This window comes from Ovis canadensis, chromosome 1, assembly GCF_042477335.2.
Source record: "Ovis canadensis isolate MfBH-ARS-UI-01 breed Bighorn chromosome 1, ARS-UI_OviCan_v2, whole genome shotgun sequence".
Taxonomy (NCBI): domain Eukaryota; kingdom Metazoa; phylum Chordata; class Mammalia; order Artiodactyla; family Bovidae; genus Ovis; species Ovis canadensis.
In genome coordinates, this window is record NC_091245.1 from 256,349,733 (window position 1) to 256,377,256 (window position 27,524).

The 27,524-nt window shown below is 39.5% G+C and overlaps 1 protein-coding gene across 5 annotated transcripts in view; it reads right to left on the reverse strand.

The window, feature by feature from the left end:
• The window catches only part of PPP2R3A (protein phosphatase 2 regulatory subunit B''alpha), a 239,841-nt gene that overhangs the window by 123,987 nt on the left and 88,330 nt on the right, over nucleotides 1–27,524 (reverse strand). For all 5 annotated transcript variants that reach the window (XM_069564768.1, XM_069564765.1, XM_069564769.1 and 2 more), the window contains 3 exons: nucleotides 24,562–24,828; nucleotides 16,130–16,233; nucleotides 6,577–6,679 (listed from right to left, as the gene is read on the reverse strand). In XM_069564768.1, the coding sequence (XP_069420869.1) occupies nucleotides 6,577–6,679; nucleotides 16,130–16,233; nucleotides 24,562–24,615 (261 nt within the window). In that variant the 5' untranslated portion in view covers nucleotides 24,616–24,828. The remainder of the gene's footprint in view (nucleotides 1–6,576; nucleotides 6,680–16,129; nucleotides 16,234–24,561; nucleotides 24,829–27,524) is intronic.

Below are 27,524 nucleotides of genomic sequence, written 5' to 3' on the forward strand. Positions count from 1 at the left end.
CTCTCTGATCTTTGAGGGTTTTATAGAATTCCCCTGAAACTACCTGGGCCTGTTGCTTTTTGTGGGATAGTTCCTTAATAAAGATCTCTATTTCTTCCAAGGAAATTACTTAATTAATCTTTTTAAATAAAATGGGGTGAATTTTGGTCAGATATAGTTTCCTAGGACAGAGGAGGCAATGGCACCCCACTCCAGTACTTTTGCCTGGAAAATCCCATGGATGGAGGAGCCTGGTAGGCTGCAGTCCATGGGGTTGCTATGAGTCGGATATGACTTTCACTTTTCACTTTCATGCACTGGAGAAGGAAGTGGCAACCCACTCCAGTGTTCTTGCCTGGAGAATCCCAGGGATGGGGGAGCCTGGTGGGCTGCTGTCTATGAGGTTGCACAGAGTCGGACACGACTGAAACAACTTAGCAGCAGCATCAGTTTCCTAGGAAATTATCCATTCCAGCTAGGTTTTCAATTTTATTTCCAAATAAATATGAAGTCTGCAAAAACAGTCTTTTATGATTTTTGAAAATTTCTGTTCCTCCTTGTCATTTCTTATTTTGTGTATTAGTGCTCTCTCCTTTTTCTTAATGAAATTAGCTAATTGTTGGTCTATTTTGTTAATGTTTTCCCCTTAGCAAGATTTCAATTTACTAAAAATGCTACTGTTTTTTGAATTCTCTGTCTCTTTAGGTTTTGATCATTACTGGAGGTGAGCAATGGGTATATGGAGGTTCATAGATCACTCTGCATTTGTAGGTACTCAAAATTCTCCATAATAAAAATTAAAAAAAATTATATATATATATGGTATAAAATCAAGGAGTATATAAAAATATATGATGGAAAGAACCATTCTGCCAACCTACCCAATCCATGGACCTTTAGCCCTACTTCTTTTGAATCACTTATGTTTTTATTTCTTTTGCTGTTTACCTCTATAATTAAACATAAATTTATAATAAACATAAATTATTTAAGTGTAATGAAATACTATGTTACAATTACTTTTCTTTATAGCTTTATCAACTTTCAGTTCAGTTCAGTTGCTCAGTCATGTCCGACTCTTTGTGACCCCATGAATTGCAGCACGCCAGGTATCCCTGTCCATCACCATCTCCCGAAGTTCACTCAGACTCACGTCCATCGAGTCCGCGATGCCATCCAGCCATCTCATCCTCGGTCATCCCCTTCTCCTCCTGCCCCCAATCCCTCCCAGCATCAGTCTTTTCCAATGAATCAACTCTTCGCATGAGGTGTCCAAAGTACTGGAGCTTCAGCTTTAGTTATCATTCCTTCCAAAGAAATCCCAGGGCTGATCTCCTTCCAAATGGACTGGCTGGATTTCCTTGCAGTCCAAGGGACTCTCAAGAGTCTTCTCCAACACTACAGTTTAAAAGCATCAATTCTTCGGCGCTCAGCCTTCTTCACAGTCCAACTCTCACATCCATACATGACCACAGGAAAAACCATAGCCTTGACTAAACGGACCTTAGTCGGCAAAGTAATGTCTCTGCTTTTGAATATACTATCTAGGTTGGTCATAACTTTTCTTCCAAGGAGTAAGCGTCTTTTAATTTCATGGCTGCAGTCACCATCTGCAGTGATTTTGGAGCCCCCAAAAATAAAGTCTGCCACTGTTTCCACTGTTTCCCCATCTATTTCCCATGAAGTGATGGGACCAGATGCCATGATCTTCGTTTTCTGAATGTTGAGCTTTAAGCCAACTTTTTCGCTCTTCTCTTTCACTTTCATCAGGAGGTTTTTTAGCTCCTCTTCAGTTTCTGCCATAAGGGTGGTATCATCTGCATATCTGAAGTTATTGATATTTCTCCCGGCAATCTTGATTCCAGCTTGTGTTTCTTCCAGTCCAGCGTTTCTCATGATGTACTCTGCATAACAATATTTATGATTCTTTGCTAGGGAAGATGAGGATTTAGCTCATTTATACTGGCCCACTTTACTCCCCTTTACCCAGTGGTTATGATTTTTAGTTTTTATATTGGTTATATCTATAAATGAGAAATAATCTATTTATACATTTAATCTTCACCCCATTTCATCTTAGTGCCTTAAGTTCTATTTATAGGATGATGACAATAGCACTTCTAACTTTATTTTCTCTTTTTCTCCTTCAAATTTTGGCAATATTTTGCTTCTACATTGTTCAGGTTGCTTAAATACTGTTCTGCAACCATAACAAAATTTTCTTCAGTTTATTCATAGGATGACTTTAGGTGTTATACATTAAAATATTTTACAACATTTTGACTCTAAATACTGTTGAATACCAGTTAAGCAGCATACCAGGAATGCATATCATTTCTTTTTTTTTTTTTTTGTGCATATCATTTCTTACTGGTCCAATATCATGTCCCTTGGGCATTCAAAGGAGACTATTCTGGGTACTGAAGTTAAATGAACTTCCGTTTCTTCTTTTTTTAAGGTGAGGCATCCTAAAGGAAATCAGTCCTGAATATTCATTGGAAGGATGGACGCTGAAGTTGAAACTCCAATACTTTAGCTACCTCATGTGAAGAACTGATTCATTGGAAAAGACCCTGATGCTGGGAAAGATTGAAGGTGGGAGGAGGAGGGGACAACAGAGGATAAGATGGTTGGATGGCATCACTGATTCAATGGATATGAGTTTGAATAACTCTAGGAGTTGGTGATGGACAGGGAGGCCTGGCGTGCTGTAGTCCATGGGGTCGCAAAGAGGCAGACACAAGTGAGCGACTGAACTGAACTGCAGATGAGGCTTTACTGGGGTCCTTTGAACTTCCTTTTCTTACTTCCCACCAGTTGTTCATAATCCTGTCATATTTTAGTTTGCATCATATTTATACATGACTTCAGAGTTTTTTCATTTTTCTTAAGAGTTTCTAATTGCCTTTCTTCAGCATTATGACACATAATGCTGCATCTTCATCATACTCTCCAGTTCCCCTGTTCTTAAATATAAAAACTATTGCATGGACTCACTCCTCCCCTCCTAGCTCCTTCCCAGAGAAATCCCCTGTCTTCTCTATTCTGCAGTGGCTGCTCTTCAGTTGCCAACCTGGGACTTTATTTCACTGATTCTCTTAAGTGAATCCATTGTTTCCTGGATCTCATGCATTTCTTCTTCTTGGTTTATTTAATTTGCTATAGTATATACTCAAGTAACTCTCCAAGAAAACAGGAGATAAACTTTCTGAGTTTTTAAATGTCTTTATTCTAAACTCATATCTGATCTACAGCTTGGTAGGATATAGAAATCTGAGTTCAAATCCATTTCCCCAGGGTTGCCAATGAGAATGTAATACCATCCCAATTCTTATTCCTATTACGGTGACCTGGTTTTTCTCTCTGGAGGATTTTGGTGGCTTTCTAAAATTTCAAGAGGACTTGTTTATGTATGTCTTTTTTTAATTCATTGTGTTTGCCACTCAGAGGCTCCTTTCAACCAAAAGACTTATATTCTGAATATTCTGGTTCTGTGAGCAGTGACTGGAGGGAACATGAGAGCTGGGTTGGAGGGCCATATTCTGTTTTTGATCATGTGATGGCCACACAGGCACGATGTGTTTCCCCAAGAAAGTAAACAGGAATCTGAAGGAGTCCCACTGGGTTTCTGCTCTTTGGACCCATCCTATCACTCCTGTCTTTTCAATTCTCTCCATCTTGTATTATTTATTTGATGATTCTATATTACTTCTTTGACGATTTCCTTCTTTCCATTTCCCCCCTTCTTTCTCCCCTAGATTCCAGTTAGTGAGATGTTGAAATTCTTGAATTGGTCCTTTATGCCGTCACTTCTCTCTCTCTCTAACATGTGTGCATTCGCGTGCCCCAGAGACATCCTTAACTTTAGTTGCCAGGCCTTATGCTGAAATTTAAAAATTTGGCACTTACATGTTAAAATTCGCACAGCTCTTTCTTGTGTCAGCATCTATTCTTGTCTTATATAATCTCTCTGAATATAGTAATTATTTTTTTAAAAAAGACTTTTTAAGAACAGTTTTAGCCTTACAGACGAGTTGAGAAGATGTGTCAAGTTCCCATATATCTGCACCCAGGTCTCTAATTATTAATATCTTACATTAGCATTTGTTATAATTAATAACCCAATATTGATACATTATTATTAGTATTATTCAAGGCTATACTTAATTCATGTTTCCTTAGTTGCTACCTAATGTCTTTTCTTCTGTTCTAGCATCTCATATTACATTTAGTTGTTGTGCCTCCTTAGGCTCCTTTTAGCTTAGACAGTTTTTTGGACTTCCCTTGTTTCTTACGACCTTGATAATTTTGACAAGTACTGGCCAGACACTATCTAGGATATTCCTCTACTAAAATTTGTCTTAGCCTGCTCCAAGTGCAGTCCGGCTGCACTTTATATTTGGGAACCAGGTAAGCAGTCAAATGGTCAACTGCTCTGTACCCCAGCCTTCAGTGATTCCCCATTCCTAGTACTTCACATCAGCTCTGCCAACTCTGAGTTCATAGCCTCCCTGGGAGATCCTATTGAGCAGAATGGAATAGAGTAGCTCACTTCTCCATTGCAGCTCACTTCTCCCACAGCCCCTTGCTCTGGGCTGTGGTCTCGTTTGCTTTCTATCTCGTCCACTTTCTATCTTCAAGAAATACTAGACCTCCTGTACACTGATTTTTTTCCTCCTCTGTTCCTCTCTGACATTCCACTCACTTTCACTGGTTTATTCCTTTTAACATATCAATATTTATCTTCAGAGGAGTCTGGAAAAGAATGAGAGGGGTAGCAGTCTGTCCTCTTTTATAAGCAGACTCCACATATCCACTTTTCATATAAAAACTCTTATATTTAAGGGAAGGAAGTAAAAATGTCCACTAATTTTGTTGTTTGTTCATAATTCTCTTGGCATAGCTTAGTTTATATTCCTGTCAAAGCTTTTATTAAAGCTTCTGATAAAACTCAGTCAGGGTAGTCCCCACAGGAAAAAGACTTCTCCCATATGAATCTTTCATGAAGCAACTAAGTGAAGAGTTGTGGGTAAGGGAACAAACAAGGGAATGGGAGGTGCCAGGGATGAGCAGCAGAAAGATACTGTTACAATCCCTAGGGCCAAGGGACCAGAGAGGAAGAGACCAACAGGAGCCCAGTAAGCACCACAGCTGTGGAGAAGGGGCCTTGCAGCATTAGCTGAATTATAGAGAAACATACAATCAGTATGCTGCAGCAAACAGCTGGGAAGACATGCTAACTTCTTTCTTCTCTGCCCTCCCACCTCCTGGCAGTGCGATCCACTGGCCAGACCAACCTGAAGCTAATCAGCAAATGAAGTAAAAAAGATGCAGTTTATAGGAGACAGAGTAGGGCTGGGAATGGATGAGTGGGTGAGGGGGAGAGGTGGCTGAAGAATTTACAGAAAACATAAATAGCAATACATAACATTGGGTTTTATACATGACGGTCTTGATTAAGTGTGAAAAACTTAACAATCTTCATTCCCATGAATACTTTTTAAAGGGGAACAAAAGCATATCGCACAAGAGTTTAAGAATAATCAAAGCTATCCATGCAGATTAAAATAAGCTCAAAACCCCTGCACATAAAATAAGTCACATCCAAACTTCATTTTCTGAACATGTAAAACTGTTCCAACAATTAGAATCTGTCATACAGCATTAGAAGTTAGGGCAGTGGTTCCCCTGCGGTGGCAGGGACTGGCAGGGAGCATGAAGAGTTTGGGGGTGCTGGTAATGTTTGGTTTCTTCATCTGCATGCTAGTTACACAGAAGTGCTCACATTGTGAAAATTAATTGATGCATCATGATTAGTGTGTTTTCATGTGTGTATATGTTGCAATTCAAAAATCTAAAAGAAAAAAAAAAAAGATGGTAGCCACAAATACAACTTAAAAAAACCTAAAGTATGTCCATGTATCTTTCTGCCCTTTTTTAGGCATCCTCAGTAACAGTCAACAAGGATTTACTAGAACAACTCAAAAAATGATGTTCATTCAACAGAAATGAAAGGCAGACCTCAGCTTCAAGGAATTTGTGAACTACTTAGGAAAATGTAATATTTAGATATGGAATACATTAACAAGCAATGTATCAAGCTATGAAGAATGCTGTAATAAAAACAGATTCAATATTGGCATGCAACTGATTCTCATCAGAAGGCCTGGATATAAATATTCCCCCACTGGGCTCTTTCTGTTGGAGATCTCTTTCTCTTTAACCTTAATGAAGGTCAACTTGATTAGCTAGGCCAAATGCCTGATTTCAGGAGGTGCTTCTGTGATTGCTGTGGGTGGGCACAGGGGGAGCCTAAGTAAGGCCTCTCTCTTCTGCTTCAGTGGGAGTAGCCCTGTTTCATCTGGGCTATAATATATATATGATTATCTGTTTTATACTATCTGTTTATGCTATTATCTGTATCAATTTTTACTTAACAAAAGGATTTTGCTGCTAAAATAATCTTGGAAACCACTCGTCTAGAAATCTAATCTCTAAATTAGTATATCTCAATTGACGTATCTTACAGTTGAAAAGATTTTAAAAGCTTCTGAAACTCTAAAAATAAAACCCATTTTAAAAGGAAATGAAAATTACCTGAAGTAAAGGAATAAAATCATCCTGTTCTAGAGAGCTGCAGCTGGGCTTTGCAAGAAGACAGATAAACTTAGAGGCATCATCATGATGGTTACTCAGCAACCTAGAAAAGAAATGACTGCTTAGGAAGATTGGCTACTGTGAACAGTGACCACAACATCAATAGTTGGGAATTTCAGTCTGGTCTGAAGGCCATTTAGGTCAAGAATCAAGTGCTTTCTTTTAAAATGATTAAAAAAAGGAAAAAATTCCACGCTGCTGATTTTGTTCAAGGGCCTTCTTAATAAAAGCTCAACAAGATGGTATATTATTTCTGTAGAATGCTTCTGAGACCACCAAGTCAACTGAACTAATGCAGGTAAAAATACACGTGAAGAAGGTCCACTCAGGTTAGCTCAGAGTATCTGGAACCAGAACTCCAGAGCTGCCTACAAAGAGGGAATACATCTGATGGACTACCACATACCACGTAAGACATGAACTTCTGTTTGTCCAGGTTTGCAGACATTCAGGACCAACCTGACGGGGCTTTTGAAATGAGACTTTGAAGGACCAGGCTTAAGAAAAACTGAAGCCCCTATTAAATCTTAAAGCTCTAAGAATTCCTCATCTCCAGCTAATTGCTGGACATTTCCATTTGGATGCTATACTCACATAGCAAAGTCAAAATAGTGAAAACCAAATTTAGAATCTTCTTCTCAAAGTCAGTTCTTTTCATGGATGTCTATTTTTGTTAATGGTGGTACCACTCCAAGTTATTTGGGCTGGAAAATTTGAAGTCATTTCAAACTTATTTCTCTTCCTTATTCTCCACATCCAGTTAGTCTCCAAACTTTCTTGCTTTTCTTCCTTAATCATTTATTGAATGCTAATTGTGTGCCAGATACTGTGTCTGGCCTTGTGTATATTTGGAATACAAAGAAAATAAGACATGGTTTTGTGCCCTGTAAGGAGCTTACAGTCTAGTGAGAGAGAGACACCAATAAGATCATACTCCTGGATAATCTTATTAGAGAAATAATAAATTCAGGGTGTCATGGAAGGACACAGGATGGCCAGTGAAATTCCCTGAAGAGTTGTGAAATGGAAAAGGGGCTGCTGTGGATCAAGAGGGCTGCATATACAAATGCCTGGTATGAGATTGCACAAATTATTTGGGCAACTGCAAGCACTGGAGGTGGAAAGGGAAGGGGACATGAGCATTAGGATCAGATCCTAGAGACCCTTTCACATTCAGGTCCAGGTCAAGTCCAGGTCAAGAAGCCTGGAGTTCCGCCTACTCACAGAAAAATTTTAACTTGGACAGGGAACATGATCAGATGTGTTTTTCATAAATACCAGGCAGAAGTTTGTCTAAGGGCTTGAGCAATAATACTGGCAGCGTGAGAGCTGAAAATGAAAGGACATGATAGTTGATTCGTGTGGAGGGATAAAAGTGGGGAAAGTCCATGATGAATTCCAGGTTTCTAGCGTGGACCACTAGGTGCTTGGAATATAGGATGGGAACATATTTTAAACAACCATTTCTTCCTTCCTATTTCCAGTTTACCATTAAGCCCAGGGTCTTTTTATTTCATGCTGAGACTTTCAGAAGGGAAGAAGGTCAAAACAGGTTTCAGTGTCCATCCAACCTCACATCACAGATAATTCATCATTCTAAAACATTCTTTGATTATATAATTCCCTTTTCCAAAAATGTTCAACAGTTTTCTACCACTTATATGAAGAAATCTAGATATCTAAGGTTGGCATTTAAGGCCCTCTTTAATTAGGCTAGAGCCAGTATGCCTATCTTACCACTTTGCTAAACTGAAACGTCCACTCTGGGCAGCCGGCCTGAGCCATTCTGCTCTGAGTGTGCCGTGTGCATTCTTGCCTTAGTGCTGTTTCTCATGCTGTTTATCTCTCCTAGAAAACCACCTCTCCCAACTTTGCTATCTGAATACAGGTTATTCTTTAAGGTTCAGCTAATAACTCACCTCTTTCAAAAAGCTTTCTCTGATAACTAAATCCCTTACTGATCTTTGTGTTATATTTAGTTTATGTGTATTACATATGCCATTGTACCATGAATTGCTTTTATTTCTCTGGCACCTAAAGGGCAGGCAAAGTTATAGCTCTTTTTTTTTTTTTCCTTTAGCACCAGAAACAGTGACTTTCATACTAAAGATTCTTAAAAAATGTTTGTGATCTGACCAACAGATATCCACTTAACGGATTCCATTTGTGATTATTAAAGTCATAGAACACTCTTTAAAGTTATTTTCCTTATCATTCTTCAGCATTCTTCTTCTTAAGGCTCCCAAAGTTAAATAAATACACGTTTCAGAAAGAGATTAGTGAAACAGGTGCTGATGGTGGAACCATCTCTTATGATTCGAACATGAGTGGGATGATCACAACCAAAAGGCAGTGAGGTCTTTGGAAAATACTGTTTTCATGAAGAAAGGATAGCAGCACTATGTACAAACTGCACAGATATACCAGATGAGAGAGATTCTGAGAGGGTGAAGTTAAGTCAAGCATGGCCTTTTGGTATTAGAAGCATGCAACAGAAAGAAAAGATGAATTATGATGTTCAGCCAGTGCTAGAGGCTGGTGAACTTCATTTGCCAGCAGAAAAAGAGATAGTAAAAGTCACGAAAACTGGAGAAAGAAGGTAAACATAGCTATTCTAAACTATCTTCCAGAGCTCTTAAGACGAAATGATGTTAATGAACAAATGACCCTTTGACATGAAAAGGCAAGAGGAAGTAAAGCATACAAAAGTTGGAGCAATATTACCGACTCTGAGAGGAGTTCTGTCACAAAGTTGGTAATCTAGGAACTCAAAACGAAATGCTGTGGAGCAATCTCTTTCCCCTAAAAATGTCTTGACTGTAGCAGAAACAGTTGTCAAAGAATAGAGAGGAAATGGGCAGCAGAACAGGGAAGGGAGAGGGATCAGAGGCAGGGGAACAAAAGCCTGGTAAGGAGTTCATGTTCGAAACACTCAGAAGAGGGCTCAGAAACCTCCACCCTATGAGCACTGGGACAGGAGGAAAATTATTAACTGCTATGCTGCAGCTTTTGTATTTGACTTTCCCCACAAGATTATATAGAGCCTATTACTGGGGTAAGTCAGCATGTGTATGTATATGCCAATATGTTTTAATCCTGTTATGTTTTTTGTACTTGAAAGTCTTAATATGCTAAAGTTGGATCCAGGTCACTAAGCAAAGGGTACAATTTGTAAAAAATTATAAAAATAAACACATGTCTTCTTCAAGGTAAGTGTGGTCATTCAAACCATCATACTTAGTTGCTTAGTCTCCCAAAATAGCCCTAAGGCTATGGTTTTTCCAGTAGTCATGTATGGATGTTAGAGTTGGACTGTGAAGAAGGCTGAGTGCTGAAGAATTGATGCTTTTGAACTGTGGTGTTGGAGAAGACTCTTGAGAGTCCCTTGGACTGCAAGGAGATCCAACCAGTCCATTCTGAAGATTATCCCTGGGTGTTCTTTGGAAGGAATGATGCTAAAGCTGAAACTCCAGTACTTTGGCCACCTCACACGAAGAGTTGACTCATTGGAAAAGACTCTGATGCTGGGAGGGATTGGGGGCAGGAGAAGAAGGGGACGACAGAGGATGAAACGGGTGGATGGCATCACTGACTCGATGGACGTAGTTGGTGATGGACAGGGAGGCCTGGCGTGCTGCGATTCATGGGGTGGCAAAGAGTCGGACACGATTGAGCCACTGAACTGGACCGAAAGCATCCTCGTTTTTAAAAGGCATTTTGAGCGCGCAAGAGAGAAGCTGCCACTAGAGGGCGCTCCAGTCATTATAGTATCTGGCCAGAAAATAGAAAAAAAGACCTTACACTTATCTATTCATAGGATTTTTTTTTTTAATGAAAAAAAAGACAGGGACAGTTGCTCATGCTATATATTTCATAAGCAGTTTCCTGCAGTAATGGAAAATGAGGACTTGTGCTTCATGTCCTTTTTCCCCCCTTTGACTTTGCAGAAATCTCTTTTCCTTGGAGATAAAATGAAAATGATTCATCTCAATAAAGAAATACAGCTGTTGTGGATGCTGCTGCTCTATCTACCAACATAAATGTCCACTCTCTCAGTGACACAGAATCTTAAGACACCTGGCTGTTACTATCCTTAACATTATAAAGTTAATTGTAGGTAAACAAGCTGATTACTAGTTTTCTTCTGCCACAGTCAGCTTCAGGCTCTCAAACACAGTGTCCTCACATAGTGACAATAACTTAGAATGCAAAGTGAAAATAACTTAGAATGTAAGCTCTTCTCTCTGGCTCTAATCATTTATAGAATGAACTACTTCCTTTTATTTATTTATTTTTGAATCTCCCAGGTTGTTCAAACTTTTATCTGAAACAATTACAACTCACTCTTGCTGTTTTCCCAGACTGTTAGAGGGGTTTTGCCAACAATGCTGAATTCAAGGGCTGAAGATACCCTGACAAGAGCTGTGTAACATCCCTATTCTTTCTACCCTTTGTTCACACTCCACCTGAGGCATTTTTTAGGGCCTAGCACCTACCCAGGGGAGCGAAGGTAGCTGAAAGCCAGAACATCTACACATTTCAGGTTCTTCAATTCTGCTACTGTTATATGCTTATTTAAAATGACAACAACAGTAACTAATAACAGACAAGCAGACCACCCTGCTGAAGTCCTGGCTTTCCTGGTGGGGAAAGGAGAGGGAATCCTAGGCCTTTGGCTCTATTTTCTTCCCTCTGGTTCTAGGTGCCACAATAGCCAAAACGGCAAATACCACTTTTTTAACTGGCTTACTCCTGCCTAATTAGCGCTTTTTTGCTAATTCTGGACTCCAAGAAATTATTCTACTTTTATTATTGCTTAACCATATACACTGGAAAAGCCCCATTTTCTAGACTTCTATCCAGCTGTGTCCTATTTGAGTAGGAGAGAAGAAATGGTGGCCACGGCCCTGACTTCTGGAGGGGGTCATCCCACTCGTGTGTAAGGAGTGATTCTCCCATGGCCACTGCAGCCCTTGGGATCTGAACAACTTAGAACTACTCCCTGTAACAAAATTCACCTGGAAAACATGAAGCACTTATAACTTTTGGCTTTGGTGTGAACTGACAGTCTTATTTCTCCTGATCACTTTGTTGTTGTGCAGTTACTTAGCTGTATCCGACTCTTTGAGGCTCCATGGACTGCAACATGCCAGGTTTCTTTGTCCTTCACCATCTCCCAGAGCTTGCTCAAACTCATGTCCATCGAGTTAGTGATGCCATCCTACCATCTCATCCTCTGTCGTCCCCTTCTCCTCCTGCCTTCAGTCTTTCCCAGCATCAGGGTCTTTTCCAGTGAGTAGGTTCTTTGAAGGAGATGGCCAAAGTATTGGAGTTTCAGCTTCATCATCAGTCCTTCCAATGAATATTCAGGATTGATTTCCTTTAGGACTGACTGGTTTGATCTCCTTGCAGTTCAAGGGACTCTCAAGAGTCTTTTCCAACACCACCATTCAAAAGCATCAATTCTTTGGCACTCAGCTTTCTTTATGGTCCAACTCTCATATCCATACAACTACTGCAAACATCACAGCTTTGACTAGATGGACCTATGTTGGCAAAGTAATGTCTCTGCTTTTTAATATGTTCTCTAGGTTTGTCATAGCTTTTCTTCCAAGCAGCAAGCATCTTTTAATTTTATGGCTATAGTCACCATCTGCAGTGATTTTGGAGCCCAAGAAAATAGTCTGTCACTGTTTCCATTGTTTCTCCACCTATTTGCCATAAAGTGATGGGACTGGATGCCATGATTTTTGTTTTTTGAAGTTCAGTTTTAAGCTAGCTTTTCCACTCTCCTCTTTCACTTTCATCAAGAGGATCTTGAGTTCCTCTTCACTTTTTGTTATAAGGGTGGTGTCATCTGCATATCTGAGCTATTGATGTTTCTCCCACATCTTTTTAAAAAAATTTATTTATTTTAATTGGAGGTTAATTACTTTACAATATTGTATTGGTTTTGCCATACATCATCATGAATCCGCCACGGCTATACACGTGTTCCCCATCCTGAACCCCCCTTCTTCCTCCCTCCCTGTACCATCCCTCTGGGTTGTCCCAGTGCACCAGCCCCAAGCCTCCTGTATCATACATCGAACCTGGACTGGCGATTTGTTTCATAAATGATATTATACATGTTTCAATGCCATTCTCCCAAATCAACACACTCTCTCCCTCTCCCACAGAGTCCAAAAGACTGTTCTATACATCTGTGTCTCTTTTGCTGTCTCACATACAAGGTTATTGTTACCATCTTTCTAAATTCCATAAATATGTGTTAGTATACTGTATTGGTGTTTTTCTTTCTGGCTTACTTCACTCTGTATAATAGGCTCCAGTTTCATCCACCTTATTTGAACTGATTCAAATATATTATTTTTAATGGCTGAGTAATACTCCATTGTGTATATGTACCACCTCATTGTGGTTTTGATTTGCATTTCTCTGATAATGAGTGATGTTGAGCATATTTTCATGTGTTTGTTAGCCATCTGTATGTCTTCTTTGGAGAAATGTCTGCTTAGTTTCTTTGGCCCATTTTTTGATTGGAACATTTATTTTTCTGGAATTGAGCTGCAGGAGTTAGTTGCTTGTATATTTTTGAGATTAGTCCTTTGTCAGTTGCTTCATGGTGAAAGAAATCAAAGAGGACACTGATAGATGGAGAAATATACCATGTTCATGGATTGGAAGAATCAATATAGTGAAAATGAGTATACTACCCAAAGCAATCTATAGATTCAATGCAATCCCTATCAAGCTACCAACAGTATTTTTCACAGAGCTAGAACAAATAATTTCATAATTTGTATGGAATGCAAAAAAACTCAAATAGCCAAAGCAATCTTGAGAAAGAAGAATGGAACTGAAGGAATCAACCTGCCTGACTTCAGGCTCTACTACAAAGCCACAGTCATCAAGAGAGTATGGTACTGGCACAAAGACAGAAATATAGACCAATGGAACAAAATAGAAAGCCCAGAGATAAATCCATGCACCTGTGGACACCTTATCTTTGACAAAGGAGGCAAGAATATACAATGGAGAAAAGACAATCTCTTTAACAAGTCGTGCTGGGAAAACTGGTCAATCACTTGTAAAAGAATGAAACTAGAACACTTTCTAACACCATATACAAAAATAAACTCAAAATGGATTAAAGATCTAAATGTAAGACCAGAAACTAAAACTCCTAGAGGAGAACATAGGCAAAACACTCTCTGACATAAATCACAGCAGGATCCTCTATGACCCATCTCCAAGAATACTGGAAATAAAAGCAAAAATAAACAAATGGGACCTAATTAAAATTAAAAGCTTCTGCACAACAAAGGAAACTATAAGCAAAGTAAAAAGACAGTCTCCCAAATCTTAATTTAAGCTTGTGCTTCATCCAACCCGGCATTTCCCATGATGTACTCTGCATAGAAGTTAAATAAGCAGGGTGACAATATACAGCCTTAACATACTCCTTTCCCAGTTTGGAACCAGTCTGTTGTTCCATGTCAAGTTCTAACTGCTGCTTCTTGACCTGCATACAGATTTCTCAACAGGCAGGTAAGGTGGTCTGGTATTCCTATCTCTTTGAGAATTTTTCCACAGTTGGTTGTGATCCACACAGTCAAAGGCTTTAGTATAGTCAATGAAGCAGATGTTTTTCTGGAATTCTCTAGCTTTTTCTATAATCCAACAGATGTTGGCAATTTGATCTCTGGTTCCTGTCTTTTCTAAATCCAGCTTGAACATCTGGAAGTTCACAGTTCACGTACTGTTGAAGCCTGGCTTGGAGAATTTTGAGCATCACTTTGCTAGCATGTGAAATGAGTCCAATTGTGTGGTAGTTTGAACATTCTTTGGCATTACCGTTCTTTGTGATTGGAATGAAAACTGACCTTTTCCAGTCCTGTGGCCACTGCTGAGTTTTCCAAATTTGCTGGCACACTAAGTGCATCACTTTAACATCATCATCTTTTAGGATTTGAAATAGCTCAGCTGGAATTTTAACACCTCCACTAGTTTTGTTTGTAGTGATGCTTCCTAAGGCCCACTTGACCTCACACTGCAGTATGTTTGGCTCTAGGTGAGTGATCACACCATCGTGGTTATCTGGGTCATGAAGATCTTTTCTGTATAGTTCTTCTTCCGCTGCTGCTGCTAAGTCGCTTCAGTAGTGTCCAGCTCTGTGCGACCCCATAGACAGCAGCCCACCAGGCTCCCCCATCCCTGGGATTCTCCAGGCAAGAACACTGGAGTGGGTTGCCATTTCCTTCTCCAATGCAGAAAAGTGAAAAGTGAAAGTGAAGTCGCTCAGTTGTGTCCAACTCCTAGTGACCCCACGGACTGCACCCCACCAGGCTCCTCTATCCATGAGATTTTCCAGGCAAGAGTACTGGAGTGGGGTGCCATTCCCTTCTTTCACTTTAGTTCTACTGAAATGCAAGAAGAACTTGGTGAACTTAACTTGTGGCTAGATTTTTAAAAATAAGAATATAGTTATTAATCACCTATGATGTTCTCAAGCATTATACTAGTAAGGGCTTTGAGGTGGCAGGAAAGGATTAGAAGAATCTTTAAACTGAGTTTTGCTGCTATTATATGCTGATTTTAAATAACAATGATGATAGTGATGGCAGATGAACAGCATTTCCCAGTAGTTCATCAAGAAGGGTATCCAGCCCAGAAAGTGAGAACAACATACTTAGAGAAGGCTGATCAGTTAAAAGAGGTAGAAGGGGCAAGCTATAACATTCTTTTAAATTGTGCATAAATATATCAAGAAATAATTTCTAAAGAAAGAAGGGAGAAAAAATAAAAGCGAGAAGAAAGTTGGATTTAAATTCAAGAGAACTTGTCAGGATATTAAAATCCAGGAGTATCTTTATAAATATACTAACCCTTTGTTCCTTAACTGGAGCTTTCAAAAAGTAATGACTAAAATCTATTAGAATTCAGTTATTTTTTAAAAGAAAGGCCTTTATTTATTTTCAGCCGTGCAGCATTTGGGAATCCTAACTCTCAACCAGGGATGGAATCAGCGTCCCCTGGGTTAGAAGCACAGAATCTTAACCACTGGACCACCAAGGAAGTCCCAGAATTCAGTTATTTTTAATAAATCAACTGGATACAATTCTAAATTGGATCAGATGAGAATGAAAGCATGTGACATGTATGATTTGCTCCCCTTAAAGGAGCATTTATATCACTGCTACAAGAGTCAAATCCTAAGACTCATATTGTTAACAAGTGAAACTAACAAATTATCAAATAGTTATTAAACAAGTAGTTTTGGATCTGCTTTAACAATCAGAGACATGTAAGATAAAGGTTTAGGGAAAGAATTTGTTTGTGGGCATAAAAAGTTGTGAATCATTGAATTTTACTTGCTGAAACAAAGGGTAAGGGGGAAATTAATAATGAGTAAAATTAGCATCCTTTATAAAGCATGTCACGAGGACCAGATAATTCCTTGCCCAGCTCGAGTAGCTGCTCTCTTACTTACTTTCTCCACATGGTGATGAATGACTGTGCTGACACAAATCCTGTCCTCTCTCCCCCTGCAGCCCTGAACATGGGGGCTTTCCAATAAAGAGGACAGCCGCAGGCCTGCAAATAAAACACAAATGCAGTGTGAGCCAAGGGGCAGTGAAGAGATGACAGGGCCAAAGAAAGGGCCTTTGTGGCTTTTACCCTTCAGGCCAAGGTGGACAGAAGGGACCTGGGGGAGCAAAACTGGGATGGAGGCAGATACATCAGCTGGGGTAGATTCAGTGAGACAGAGGGAAAACAATACAAGAGGATGACACGTTTCACGAAGAAGATGAATATCCATTTGCCTTTTCTTAAAGTACATTTATAGTGATGTTTCTTTCCCGTAAATTTTATAGTTAAAGCAACCAGTCTCCCTCCCTTCCTACCACTCTTACATCATGTATTTTCTACTTTTAGAAAGAAAAATTAAGTGACTGAATGTGTTGGTTGTGTAAATGGCCTCCCTTCCTATGGGAGAAAAATACAGCCACCTTTACTGCCCAGTTACTTGGTATCAATACGCTCTAACCTCTCTCTTCTTTTCTCCTTTGCTTACTGTGTTATTAGGTCCCAGGTTCAAGGAGAAACAGAAAAGCCTGGACTGTTTTAGAAAACAGCTGTAAATCTATTTAAATGGTTACAATTCAGGTGAAAGATGGGAGGCAAAAATTAAAATGCTATCTCTTATTTATATATCAGAACATATCACCAATCACAACATATTATAACAGCCTTAGAAAGAACTAAAATACAATATCCTAAAGATAATGATTTTCTTCTCAATAAAAAACCTTTTTCTTTCAATTAAGAAAAATGTACACCCATGGCGGATTCATGTCAATGTATGGCAAAACCAATACAATATTGTAAAGTTATTAGCCTCCAATTAAAATAAATGAATTTATATTAAAAATAATAAAGAAAAATTATTCTTATCCTTTTATAAGAAATAATTCATACCAGATTTACCTGGTTTTTTCTAGAGGGAAAATTCTTCCAAGTATTAATATCTAAATATTAGCAGAAAAATAATCTCCACATGTTCCCAATTTTGTATACACACATAAAATGTCTTCCCAAATCTGAAGCTCTTCAAAGAGTCACATCTTATTACTGGATAAAGATATTCTTAATAGATATAGGACTGTTGAGTCTTATTCTACAAAGGGATAAAGATATTCTTAATAGATATAGGACTGTTGAGTCTTATTCTACAAAGGGAAGCTTCTCCTCTGGTAGATGACTAGATGTGAATCTGTATTAGGCTGAGGTGAAGCTGCTCCTGATGTGGGGCCTCTGTGCATAGGGGATCCTACAGAAGCCTGAACAGTACTTCATCTGAGATTAGTTACGCTGAGAGAACGCCCAGGACCGCTGGGTTCATGTCAGAGATGAGGACATGGATGATGAGATTCAAGCCAAGGGTGGTAAGTTAAGTACAGGGCAGAAATAAGAGATTGCTTCTGCCAGGGCCACCCAATCACATTCTGTAAGCAGGGTGGAATTTAAAATTTCTTAAGTCCAGAGGTCAAATACCTCCACTGAGGTCAAGAATGAGAGAAAGTTGTTACTTAGCAACCAAATGGATTTTGTTTATTGTGTAAATTATGATTGCCACGGTACAAAGCTCACAATTAATATACTTCGGGTGGTTACTGTCAAATCCACTTTCCCCAATCCCAAGTCTCCCTTTCATGAGGAATAGTAGTATGCCAAGAAAATGCTCTTATATGTGATAGGCTATTGGCAACTGCTGGGAAAATTAAAAGAACAGCCTATATTATGGAGGTGGTGGTGCAGAGCCACCAAAAGAGAGAGAAAATATAGAGAGAGACTGGGACTGGCTTGCCAAAGTACTTGAAGCTCCCAACATTAGAGTCACTATGGATTTTTCAGAATTGGAAGGGATCAGGAATCGTCTAGCTCCTCCTTGGGAAGTGGTCACCAGCTCAGCTGAAACACGTTCAGGGCCTGTGCACTTACCATCCTGTGGGACTACATCCACTATTAAACCACTTTCATTTCCTTGGGTTATGATTTTTATTCAGAAGACTTTGTTAAAATGTACATGTCAGCTCATAAAGAGTAGCAAATCACTCGGATTAATATTTACAAATTTATTATGGAGAACAGTGTGGAGATTCCTTAAGAAACAGGAAATAGAACTTCCATATGACCCAGCAATCCCATGCTGGGCATACACACAGAGGAAACAGAACTGAAAGAGACACGTGCACCCCAATGTTCATCGCAGCACTGTTTATAATAGTCAGGACATGGAAGCAACCTAGATGTCCATCAGCAGATGAATGGATAAGAAAGCTGTGGTACATATACACAATGGAATATTACTCAGCCATTAAAAAGAATACATTTGAATCAGTTCTAATGAGGTGGATGAACCTGGAGCCTATTATACAGAGTGAAGTAAGCCAGAAAGAAAAACACCAATACAGTATACTAACTCATATTTATGGAATTTAGAAAGATGGTAATGATAACCCTGTATGCGAGACAGCAAAAGAATATAGAATAGTTGTATAGAACAGTCTTTTGGACTCTGTGGGAGAGGGCGACGGTGGGATGACTTGGGAGAATGGCACTGAAACATGTATATTATTATATGTGAAACGAATCGCCAGTCCAGGTTCGATGCATGATACAGGGCGCTCAGGGCTGATGCACTGGGATGATCCAGAGGGATGGGATGGGCAGGGAGGTGGGAGGGGGGTTCAGGATGGGGAACACATGTATACCCATGGTGGATTCATGTTGATGTATGGCAAAACTAATACAGTATTGTAAAGTAATTAGCCTCCAATTAAAATAAATAAACTTATATATATATAAAAGTATATATATATATATATATATACTTTTATATATATATATAAAACAAAAAACAAATTTATTATGACCCAAAGGCAGAAACCTAAGAGATATGGTATCGAGACCACCTGACCTACCTCTTGAGAAACCTGTATGCAGGTCAGGAAGCAAGAGTTAGAGCTGGATATGAAACAACAGACTGGTTCCAAATAGGAAAAGGAGTAGGTCAAGGCTGTATATTGTCACCCTGCTTATTTAACTTATATGCAGAGTACATCATGAGAAACGCTGGACTGGAAGAAACACAAACTGGAATCAAGATTGCCGGGAGAAGTATTAATAACCTCAGATATGCAGATGACACCACCCTTATGGCAGAAAGTGAAGAGGGGAACTAAAAAGCCTCTTGATGAAAGTGAAAGAGGAGAGCGAAAAAGTTGGCTTAAAGCTCAACATTCAGAAAACAAAGATCATGGCAAATGGTCCTATCACTTCGTGGGAAATAGATGGGGAAACAGTGGAAACAGTGTCAGACTTTGTTTTTTGGGGCTCCAGAATCACTGCAGATGGTGACTGCAGCCATGAAATTAAAAGACGCTTACTCCTTGGAAGAAAAGTTATGACCAACCTACATAGCATATTCAAAAGCAGAGACATTACTTTGCCGACTAAGGTCCATCTAGTCAAGGCTATGGTTTTTCCAGTAGTCATGTATGGATGCGAGAGTTAGACTGTGAAGAAAGCTGAGTGCCGAAGAATTGGTGCTTTTGAACTGTGGTGCTGGAGAAGACTCTTGAGAGTCCTTTGGACTGTAAGGAGATCCAACCAGTCCATTCTGAAGGAGATCAGCCCTGGGATTTCTTTGGAGGGAATGATGCTGAAGCTGAAACTCCAGTACTTTCCCACCTCATGCGAAGAGTTGACTCATTGGAAAAGACTCTGATGCTGGAAGGGATTGGGGGCAGGAGGAAAAGGGGACGACAGAGGATGTGATGCCTGGATGGGGTCACTGACTTGATGGACGTGAGTTTGAGTGAACTCCGGGAGTTGGTGATGGACAGGGAGACCTGGCGTGCTGCAGTTCATGGGGTCGCAAAGAGTTGGACATGACTGAGCGACTGAGGTGAACTGAACTGAACTGAGATATATTTTGAAGTGGGTGTGAAAGGACTGACCTATTTTTCTTGTAGTGGGACACCCCGAGTAGCCAAGGGTTGAGCAGCATAAAGTTATCAAGCCCTTGGAGAAAATACTAAATGCAAAAACAGGAAAGGCAGTGGATGGCAAGGGCTGCAAATATTATACTTTGACTGCTTTTTAAAAATGTAGGTATTTCTCTGGTGGTCCAGTGGTTAAGAATCCATCTTCCAATGTAGGGGACTTGGGTTTGACTCCTGGCTGGGAAAATAAGCCCATGACGTGGGCTAACTAAGCCCATGCACCACAACGAAAGAAGCCCCTGTGTGCCACAACTAGAGAAAGCCTGCATGCCCCAGGGAAGACCCTGCACAGCCAAAATAAAATAAATTAATAAAAACTGCTCTGAAATCAGAGAAAATAAGTATACTTTCCCGCTATTTAAGAAATAAATGTATGTCTGGCCCTCATCTTCTTAAAAACAGAGAATTACGATAAAATGAGCCAGGAAATCAATACAAACCTAAACAAAGTAAACAGTATTAATCTGAGGGCAACAGAATAGAGACTTACAACAAAGGAGAGAACAAGCTCATGTCAAGGCTCTTCACAAAGGAAAAGACAGGATGACAAGTGAGGAGGTACAGGACATGCTGAAAATGGGTTTAGGAAACAGGTTTAGAGGAGAAGGCAAGTGTCAGTGTTGCTGGAGCCAAGAAAACTTGATTAACACCTATAATTTCATCTAAAAATGACCCAACAATATAAAGAACTGAAATCAAGTTGTCTAATGATATGTAGGAAGAGACGCTCAGCCAATATTTGTAAGGTTCTTTAACATTTTAAAATGTCTCATGCTTGTTATTTCATTCAGTCCTGACATGACCCCATACAGAAGAGGGCAGATATTTTTATTTCATTCTGCAGACAAAGAAATAAAGGTACCAAGAGGCTACCTTATAGGCCACAGGCAAGAGGGTTAAGACGGTGCTATGTCAGCTAGTGAGAAGAGCTGGAGCGCTCTATACAGTTCAGAAGATAGTTTCATTCTTCTTCCTCAAGCCTGTCAGAGGCTAAAACTCAGTGGTGCCAAATACTTTCCTTGTTGTTGCTCACTTTCTGTTCCTATGCTGCTTTTGTCCCTCTTAGATCATTCTCTATTCGTTTCTTCTCCATCACTTCATAAAGCTGTGGAAAAAAATACAAACTACTACACTAAGAATTTAATCAGAAATGGAGAGCAATCTCTCCAAGGAGCTAGGACAGTCTGCAGAACAAAGAGTGGTGCAAAGGCTGGTGTAGTGAGTCCTAACAGACTGGCCATAGCCGAGAACAAGTTGGATTATGTGGAACTAGCGAACTGGAGGACATGATTAAATAAATTTTTTAAAATAAATGATTTTAAGAACAAAGAGATAAAATCCAATAAAATGAGCTAATATAGTACTTGTGAGGTCATCATACACACGTCCTCATCTTACATGCAATGTTAGTTCACTTTGCTACCTAAACTGACAATTAAGGTCTGAGGGCAATGAACACAGATGCTTAGCACCCCTGAATGGAATTTAGGACTACAGTCAAGCACAATTCAGACAAGTTAATCAGATATGTATGTGTATACTGACTATTGTGCCACATGATAATTTGGTACAAACATTAAATTATTATGTAAATGACTGTTACTATGGCTAAACAAGTTTTCTATCTTTTTTTATAATTAAAAAATTCATTTTCGGTTGTGCTGGGTCTTTGTTGCTGCGAGCAGGGGCTACTCTCTAGTTGCGGTGCACAGGCTTCTCTCATTGTGGTAGGTTCTCCTGTTGTGAGCATGGGCTATAGGGCATGCGGTTTCAATAGTTGTGTCTCTCAGGCTCTCGAGCAAAGGCTAAATAGTTTTGGCACACAGGCTTAGTTGCTCTGTAGCACGTGGGATCTTCCCGGATCAGGGATAGAACCTGTATATTGGCAGGCGGATTCTTTACCCCTGAGCCACCAGGGAAGCCCCAGTTTTCTCTTTTTAAACTTCTCTGTGTTGTCAGCTGTAACACGGGCAGTTTTTCCTGATGCCACCTACAGATAGATCCCCACTGTCTGTGAACAGGAAAGTCCTCCCTTTGACTCCCCAGCACCAACCCCTTCCCTGACCTGACTACACTCTCTCCTACACTCCCTGTGACCACGTGGAGTCCTCAGGCTCCCTGCTGTCCTCTCAGTGTACATTCACTGTGGAATGCTGGCGGGCCACTGAGCCACAGGCAGGGAGGGCTACCAGGAGCCAGGTGGGAGCGCCAGAGCAGGAGGGTAGAGGCAGCATGCAGGAAAGCTCCTCAGGCAGGGGCTGGGAATATTCAAGAGGAGGAAGGTTGACCTGAGACCTTCAAGACAGAGCAGGCTGCAGGTCTCTGACAGTGAGGCACTGATCCCTTGGATTGGCTCTCCAGATGTGGGGAGCCCAGCAGAGCAAGAGGGAACTACCACAGTGCTCAATCTGCTGTTTCTCCTGCTTGTTTGCTCAAACTTGTTCATGAAGCCTCCTGTCTCTCTTACGCAAACCATTGCTATGTTAGACATACCCTGTTTGGCATTTCTGTGATTAACATGTTATCTCCAAATACAGATTTCATTCATCTCTGCTAAATTCTCTCTCTTGGATTTAGGTTCAACATTCCAGCCCATTCAGATAATATACCACCTTGATTCATAATAAAATAGTCATCTCTCAGAGCTTGGGGTAAAAAATTGCAAATGCCCTGAAAGAACCTATAATTTATTTGAGTGGATACTGCTTAGCAGAAATAGCTGATTTTATGTTAGCCCACTTCAGGGGAGATAAGGTAGAAACAGCATGATGCAGGAGTCAGAGGACATGTCTCCTGACACATACAAACTGTGATCTCAGGTACATGCTTGTGGGATATCAGTTTCCTCATATTACAATAGAGTGGAAATAAGTGAGATCTTATTTCTAGAATGAAAGAGTTTGTTTTTCTCTAGAAACACCTAAGGTGTCAACAAGAAAGCAAGACTGGGGGATGATGAAAAAAGGAGTAAAAAAAAAATAAGAATTCTTTTAAATTTCCTTGAAAATCACTCTACTTACAAATTAACAGCAGTAACAAATATTCTGGGGTTAGAAGTAGGAAAGCAGAGGGGACATGACAGTTAGGAGATGTGGGAGTGGAGGGTAGAAGTCCATTTTGGAGGGGAGAAGCATGAAAGCCCAGATGCAGAGGCAGGCGCAGGTGGTCAGGCGGATACAGGGAATAGTGGTTTGGATTTTATCCTCAAAAGTGGTACTTTTCAAGCTTTTAAATATGCTTCCTGAAGATAGAGATAGTGTTCCGAGTAGAAGGGTGCATGGGGCCTTGGAAACTCCCACTTGCTGTCTCCTTGTCCATATGCAGCCCTTACCCTGTTAACCCCTCTGTCTCTTGAAGCAGTTTGAGACCACTGCTAAATCCTGAGGCTGGATCTGATTCTTCAGAATAGTGTACGTGCATGATCAAAACAGAACCCAAATGAAACAAAGCACTCCTATAGTTCAGGGGTCCCCAAATCCTGGTACTGGTCCTTAGCCTGTTAGGAACTGGGCTGCACAGCTGGCAGTGAGCAGCAGGCGGGCAAAATTTCATCTGCGGCTCCCCACCACTTGCGTTACTGCCTAAACCATCTGTTCCTCACCCTCTTGGTCCATGGAAAAATTGTCTTCTGTATGAAACCGGTCACTGGTGCCAAACAGGTTAGGGACTGCTGCTATAGATGGTAGGAATCCTTGCATTTTGCTGAGCTGGGGAATGACATGATCAAATATAAACTGGTGGTTATGCTCAGTATTAACTGTTCTAGGAGGAGGCTGGAAGTGTAGAATCCAGTTACCAAAGGTGCTACAGTAGTCCAAGGGTTAGGGACTAAGAGCTTAAATTAGAAGCAGCTGGATGTATTGAAAAGTATCAAAGACTTGCAATAACAAATCCATCTATTTCTGAGAAGAATCCCAGCATTGAGTTGGCCTAATAGTTCCTTCCCTGGCTTTAGGGCAAGGAATTATGATCAACGTATGAGAATGAAAAAAGAGATTTGTATTCAACAAGGGGATTTTTTTCTAGTAAGTAAACCTATTTAATGATGGAACAGGCTGCTTGGCAAGAGAGTGAGTCTCCTGTCACTGAAGGCACTCAAGCAGGAAATTTATGTTTTGGTGATGCTATGAATGAAATTCCTATACTAAATGGGAGGTTGGACTGGGAGACCACTAGGTTTTTTTTCAAATTGTATCACAGCTAATACATCAGTATCAGATATATTTTTTTCAATGTGGAAAAAAAAAAACCCTCCTATGCATGCTTAAAAATAGAGAGCAAGGAGGCAGTAAAGAGAGGGAGATTGAGATAGCTAGAGAAAGGGAGATTATACATCATTTAGTAGTTACATTACCTTTGCAATTTTTCCCATTTCATAAACGTCTGCTTTCTGATCTTCAATATCCATGAAAGCAGCTTCAATTCTGCTTAGAGTTTGTTCATGATTACTGCAGGCATCGGGGAGTCCTTCAGGAAAGTAGAACCGTGGAATGTTGATGGATAATGCTGCACTCACAACATTATTCACGTGAGGAACAGGGGAGGGAGGTCGGGGACTACTTGGAAAGGGGGCTGGAGGTGGAAGTGGTGTTCCAGGTTTCTTTTCTGGTTTATTTTGAATCTGTAAGGAAAATATGAGACACAAAAATTCTAAACAGTATGTATTACTAGAAAATCCTCACCAGTAATAGGAAGTTAAATATTAAAAAGAAACACAATTAGAAGCAGTACAGATGAAGAGCTCACTCTACACGAGGGGCAGGCATGCTCTGAGGGAATGCTTTTCTACACTGAATCAATCAATACATTACTTATCTGCCAAAACCTGAATTTACACAGTTCTGTGCTTAAAAAATCCTACGGTATGTTTTCCACGAGTGATGTGGAAGAGTGATGTCAGCTGACATATTAAGGATCTCCAGGTGAATTCTCAGTCTGTTGGACCTGGATTAGGTCCAAATTCTTCTTGGAGACTGTTTTTGGTCTTTCTATACATTTTCACCTGTCCTTCTACAGGCAGATAGAATGAGTTCCCTTTAAATACGTAGATCTAAAATATATTGTGTGTGGGGGTCCTTCTACCTTCTTCCTTGGTTTGGCTTTATCTAGGTAGAATCATTGCAAGTGTCTGAGCAGAGAAAGTCTTTGTTAAAAAAATTAAAGCATTTTAGTTTTAGAATATCTTCTCCCAGGCTGATTTACTTTCAGCCAGGGGCATGCCATTTTTTCTAAGATGCACATTTCTCTCATTCCTGGTAGACTCCAATAGGCAAAGATCATGGTCATTAACTTCACCATGGCCAAATCCTCTTTACAGTTTATTAATTCATTAATAGTTTATATCATCCTTTTTCCCAAAAAGAATCTGATGTGGTAAACCATAAAGAGACACAGGAAGGACAGTATAAAAAAAGTGGGGGGCAATGGGGAAATGAAGATTATTCATGATTTAGGGAAAGGGGAGGGGAGATACATTACTATTCAGGTAGTAAGTGTAGTTTACCAATGAAGACTAAATTTAGTTCCAAGATTCCTAGCAGAAAAAGCAAAAAAGATTTCATGAAGATTTTCAGAGATCAATTTCTATTCTTAATTTTGATGAAATTATCTATCAAAGCTCATGAGCATGGTACTATTAGATGCTACATAAAGTATGAAAAATGGATATGACTGTTGACTAGCTAAATTTATTTTAATTCCCTATGAACTCAAAATATTACTCCACTGTTCATCTTTCTTAAACTATATCCTAATGCCATTCCTAAAGTCTGAACAATAGTTTATCAGTACGAAGCAGATCTGAATGTCATATTCCCTTCTGACATATGGACTTATAATATGATTTTTAAATTCAGGGTAAAATTTTTAGCTACCTTTGAAAAGCATGAGTATTATAGGAAGATAGGCTTCATTCACATAAATATGTGATAAATATGATTTAATCTCCTACTTTTGTTAAACATGGCCCATTTTTCATGTTAATATCTGACATTAACAGAGTACAGTCTGCTCATATATTAACACTATTAAGGATATGAAGGTCAGTTGTCACACCAAGCCTTTGCTGCAGTACAAGGATATTACCCATATAAAGCAATAGTCAAGGAAGAAGTGGCAGAGGGAAGTGATGCCAATGAAATACAAAAAACTTAACAAAAAACAGTGATGGGTTACTAGCTCTGTGACCTCAGGACAGTTACTTAACCTTTCATAATTTCAGTAATAAAATAGATTATAACCCATTCTTCTTGGAAGGTTGTTGTGAGGATTAAAGGAAATTACAGGATGTAACACAGGGAAACGGCTCAAAGATGCCAAAGGATGGGGTTCTCAAAAGATTAAACATAACGTGGCATGGCCTTTCAGCTTCAATAACAAATAAAATAATAATTTACACTTGTAAGGCAATTTAAAGTTTACACATTACTTTCAAGTCAACAAACTAATAATCTATTCTAAGTAATATTTCTCTCTGCCTTGGTGCTAAACCCACAACTATTATTACATAGTCCTATGAGTCAATAACAGAAGAAACCATTCTTAAATTTCTAAAATAAGGCTAATTCTTCAGCAGCTTTACTTAGGTCATTTGTATTGTCATTTCCTTTCTATCATTCTAAAATTCTAAAGAGATTTGTGAGACTACAAGCATACAACTGTCAAAAGTCTTTTTTGTTTCCCCAAAACGTTGCCCATAGTGTGACAGCCAGGGCAGCTATGGATGACTTCAGGGCAGTTATGACCATAGGATTAAGGCCACAGTCCCAGTGGAGATGAAACTCAATAGTCCAGTGAACACACCACTACTGGAGAAGGTTTAGAGCAAGCCTTTCATTGTTTTTGCTTTTGCTTTGACAGAAGTTAAGAGACATTCAGAACAAACCCAGGCTATCTGTCAAAGTTTTAATTTGAATTGGAAATTATTCAATTATATAATAGCCTACCTTGCTTTCCTCAGTATACTTAACACAGAGCAGTTCACTAATAGGCAAGTATTTATTAATTCACTGTGTAATTCCATATTAATAAAACTGATGTTAATATTTAAAGGGGAAAGAGAAAGAATGCATTTATTCTGAACTTTTCAGGTATACTGATTTACTTTTCACTGAGTTCAACAGGAGATGTATAATTTAAACCTTAAAGGAGTTTAATAAAACTGACACTTTACAACACTATAGAATAAAACAGTAACATAAAGTTTGTCAGATTTACTAAGTTTAGCATCTGCCCACTTTAATGAAACTTTTTCATTCAAATCTAGGATTACAAGAGCAATAAAAGCAATAAAGAGAATTAGCTGTGCAAAGTATCTCA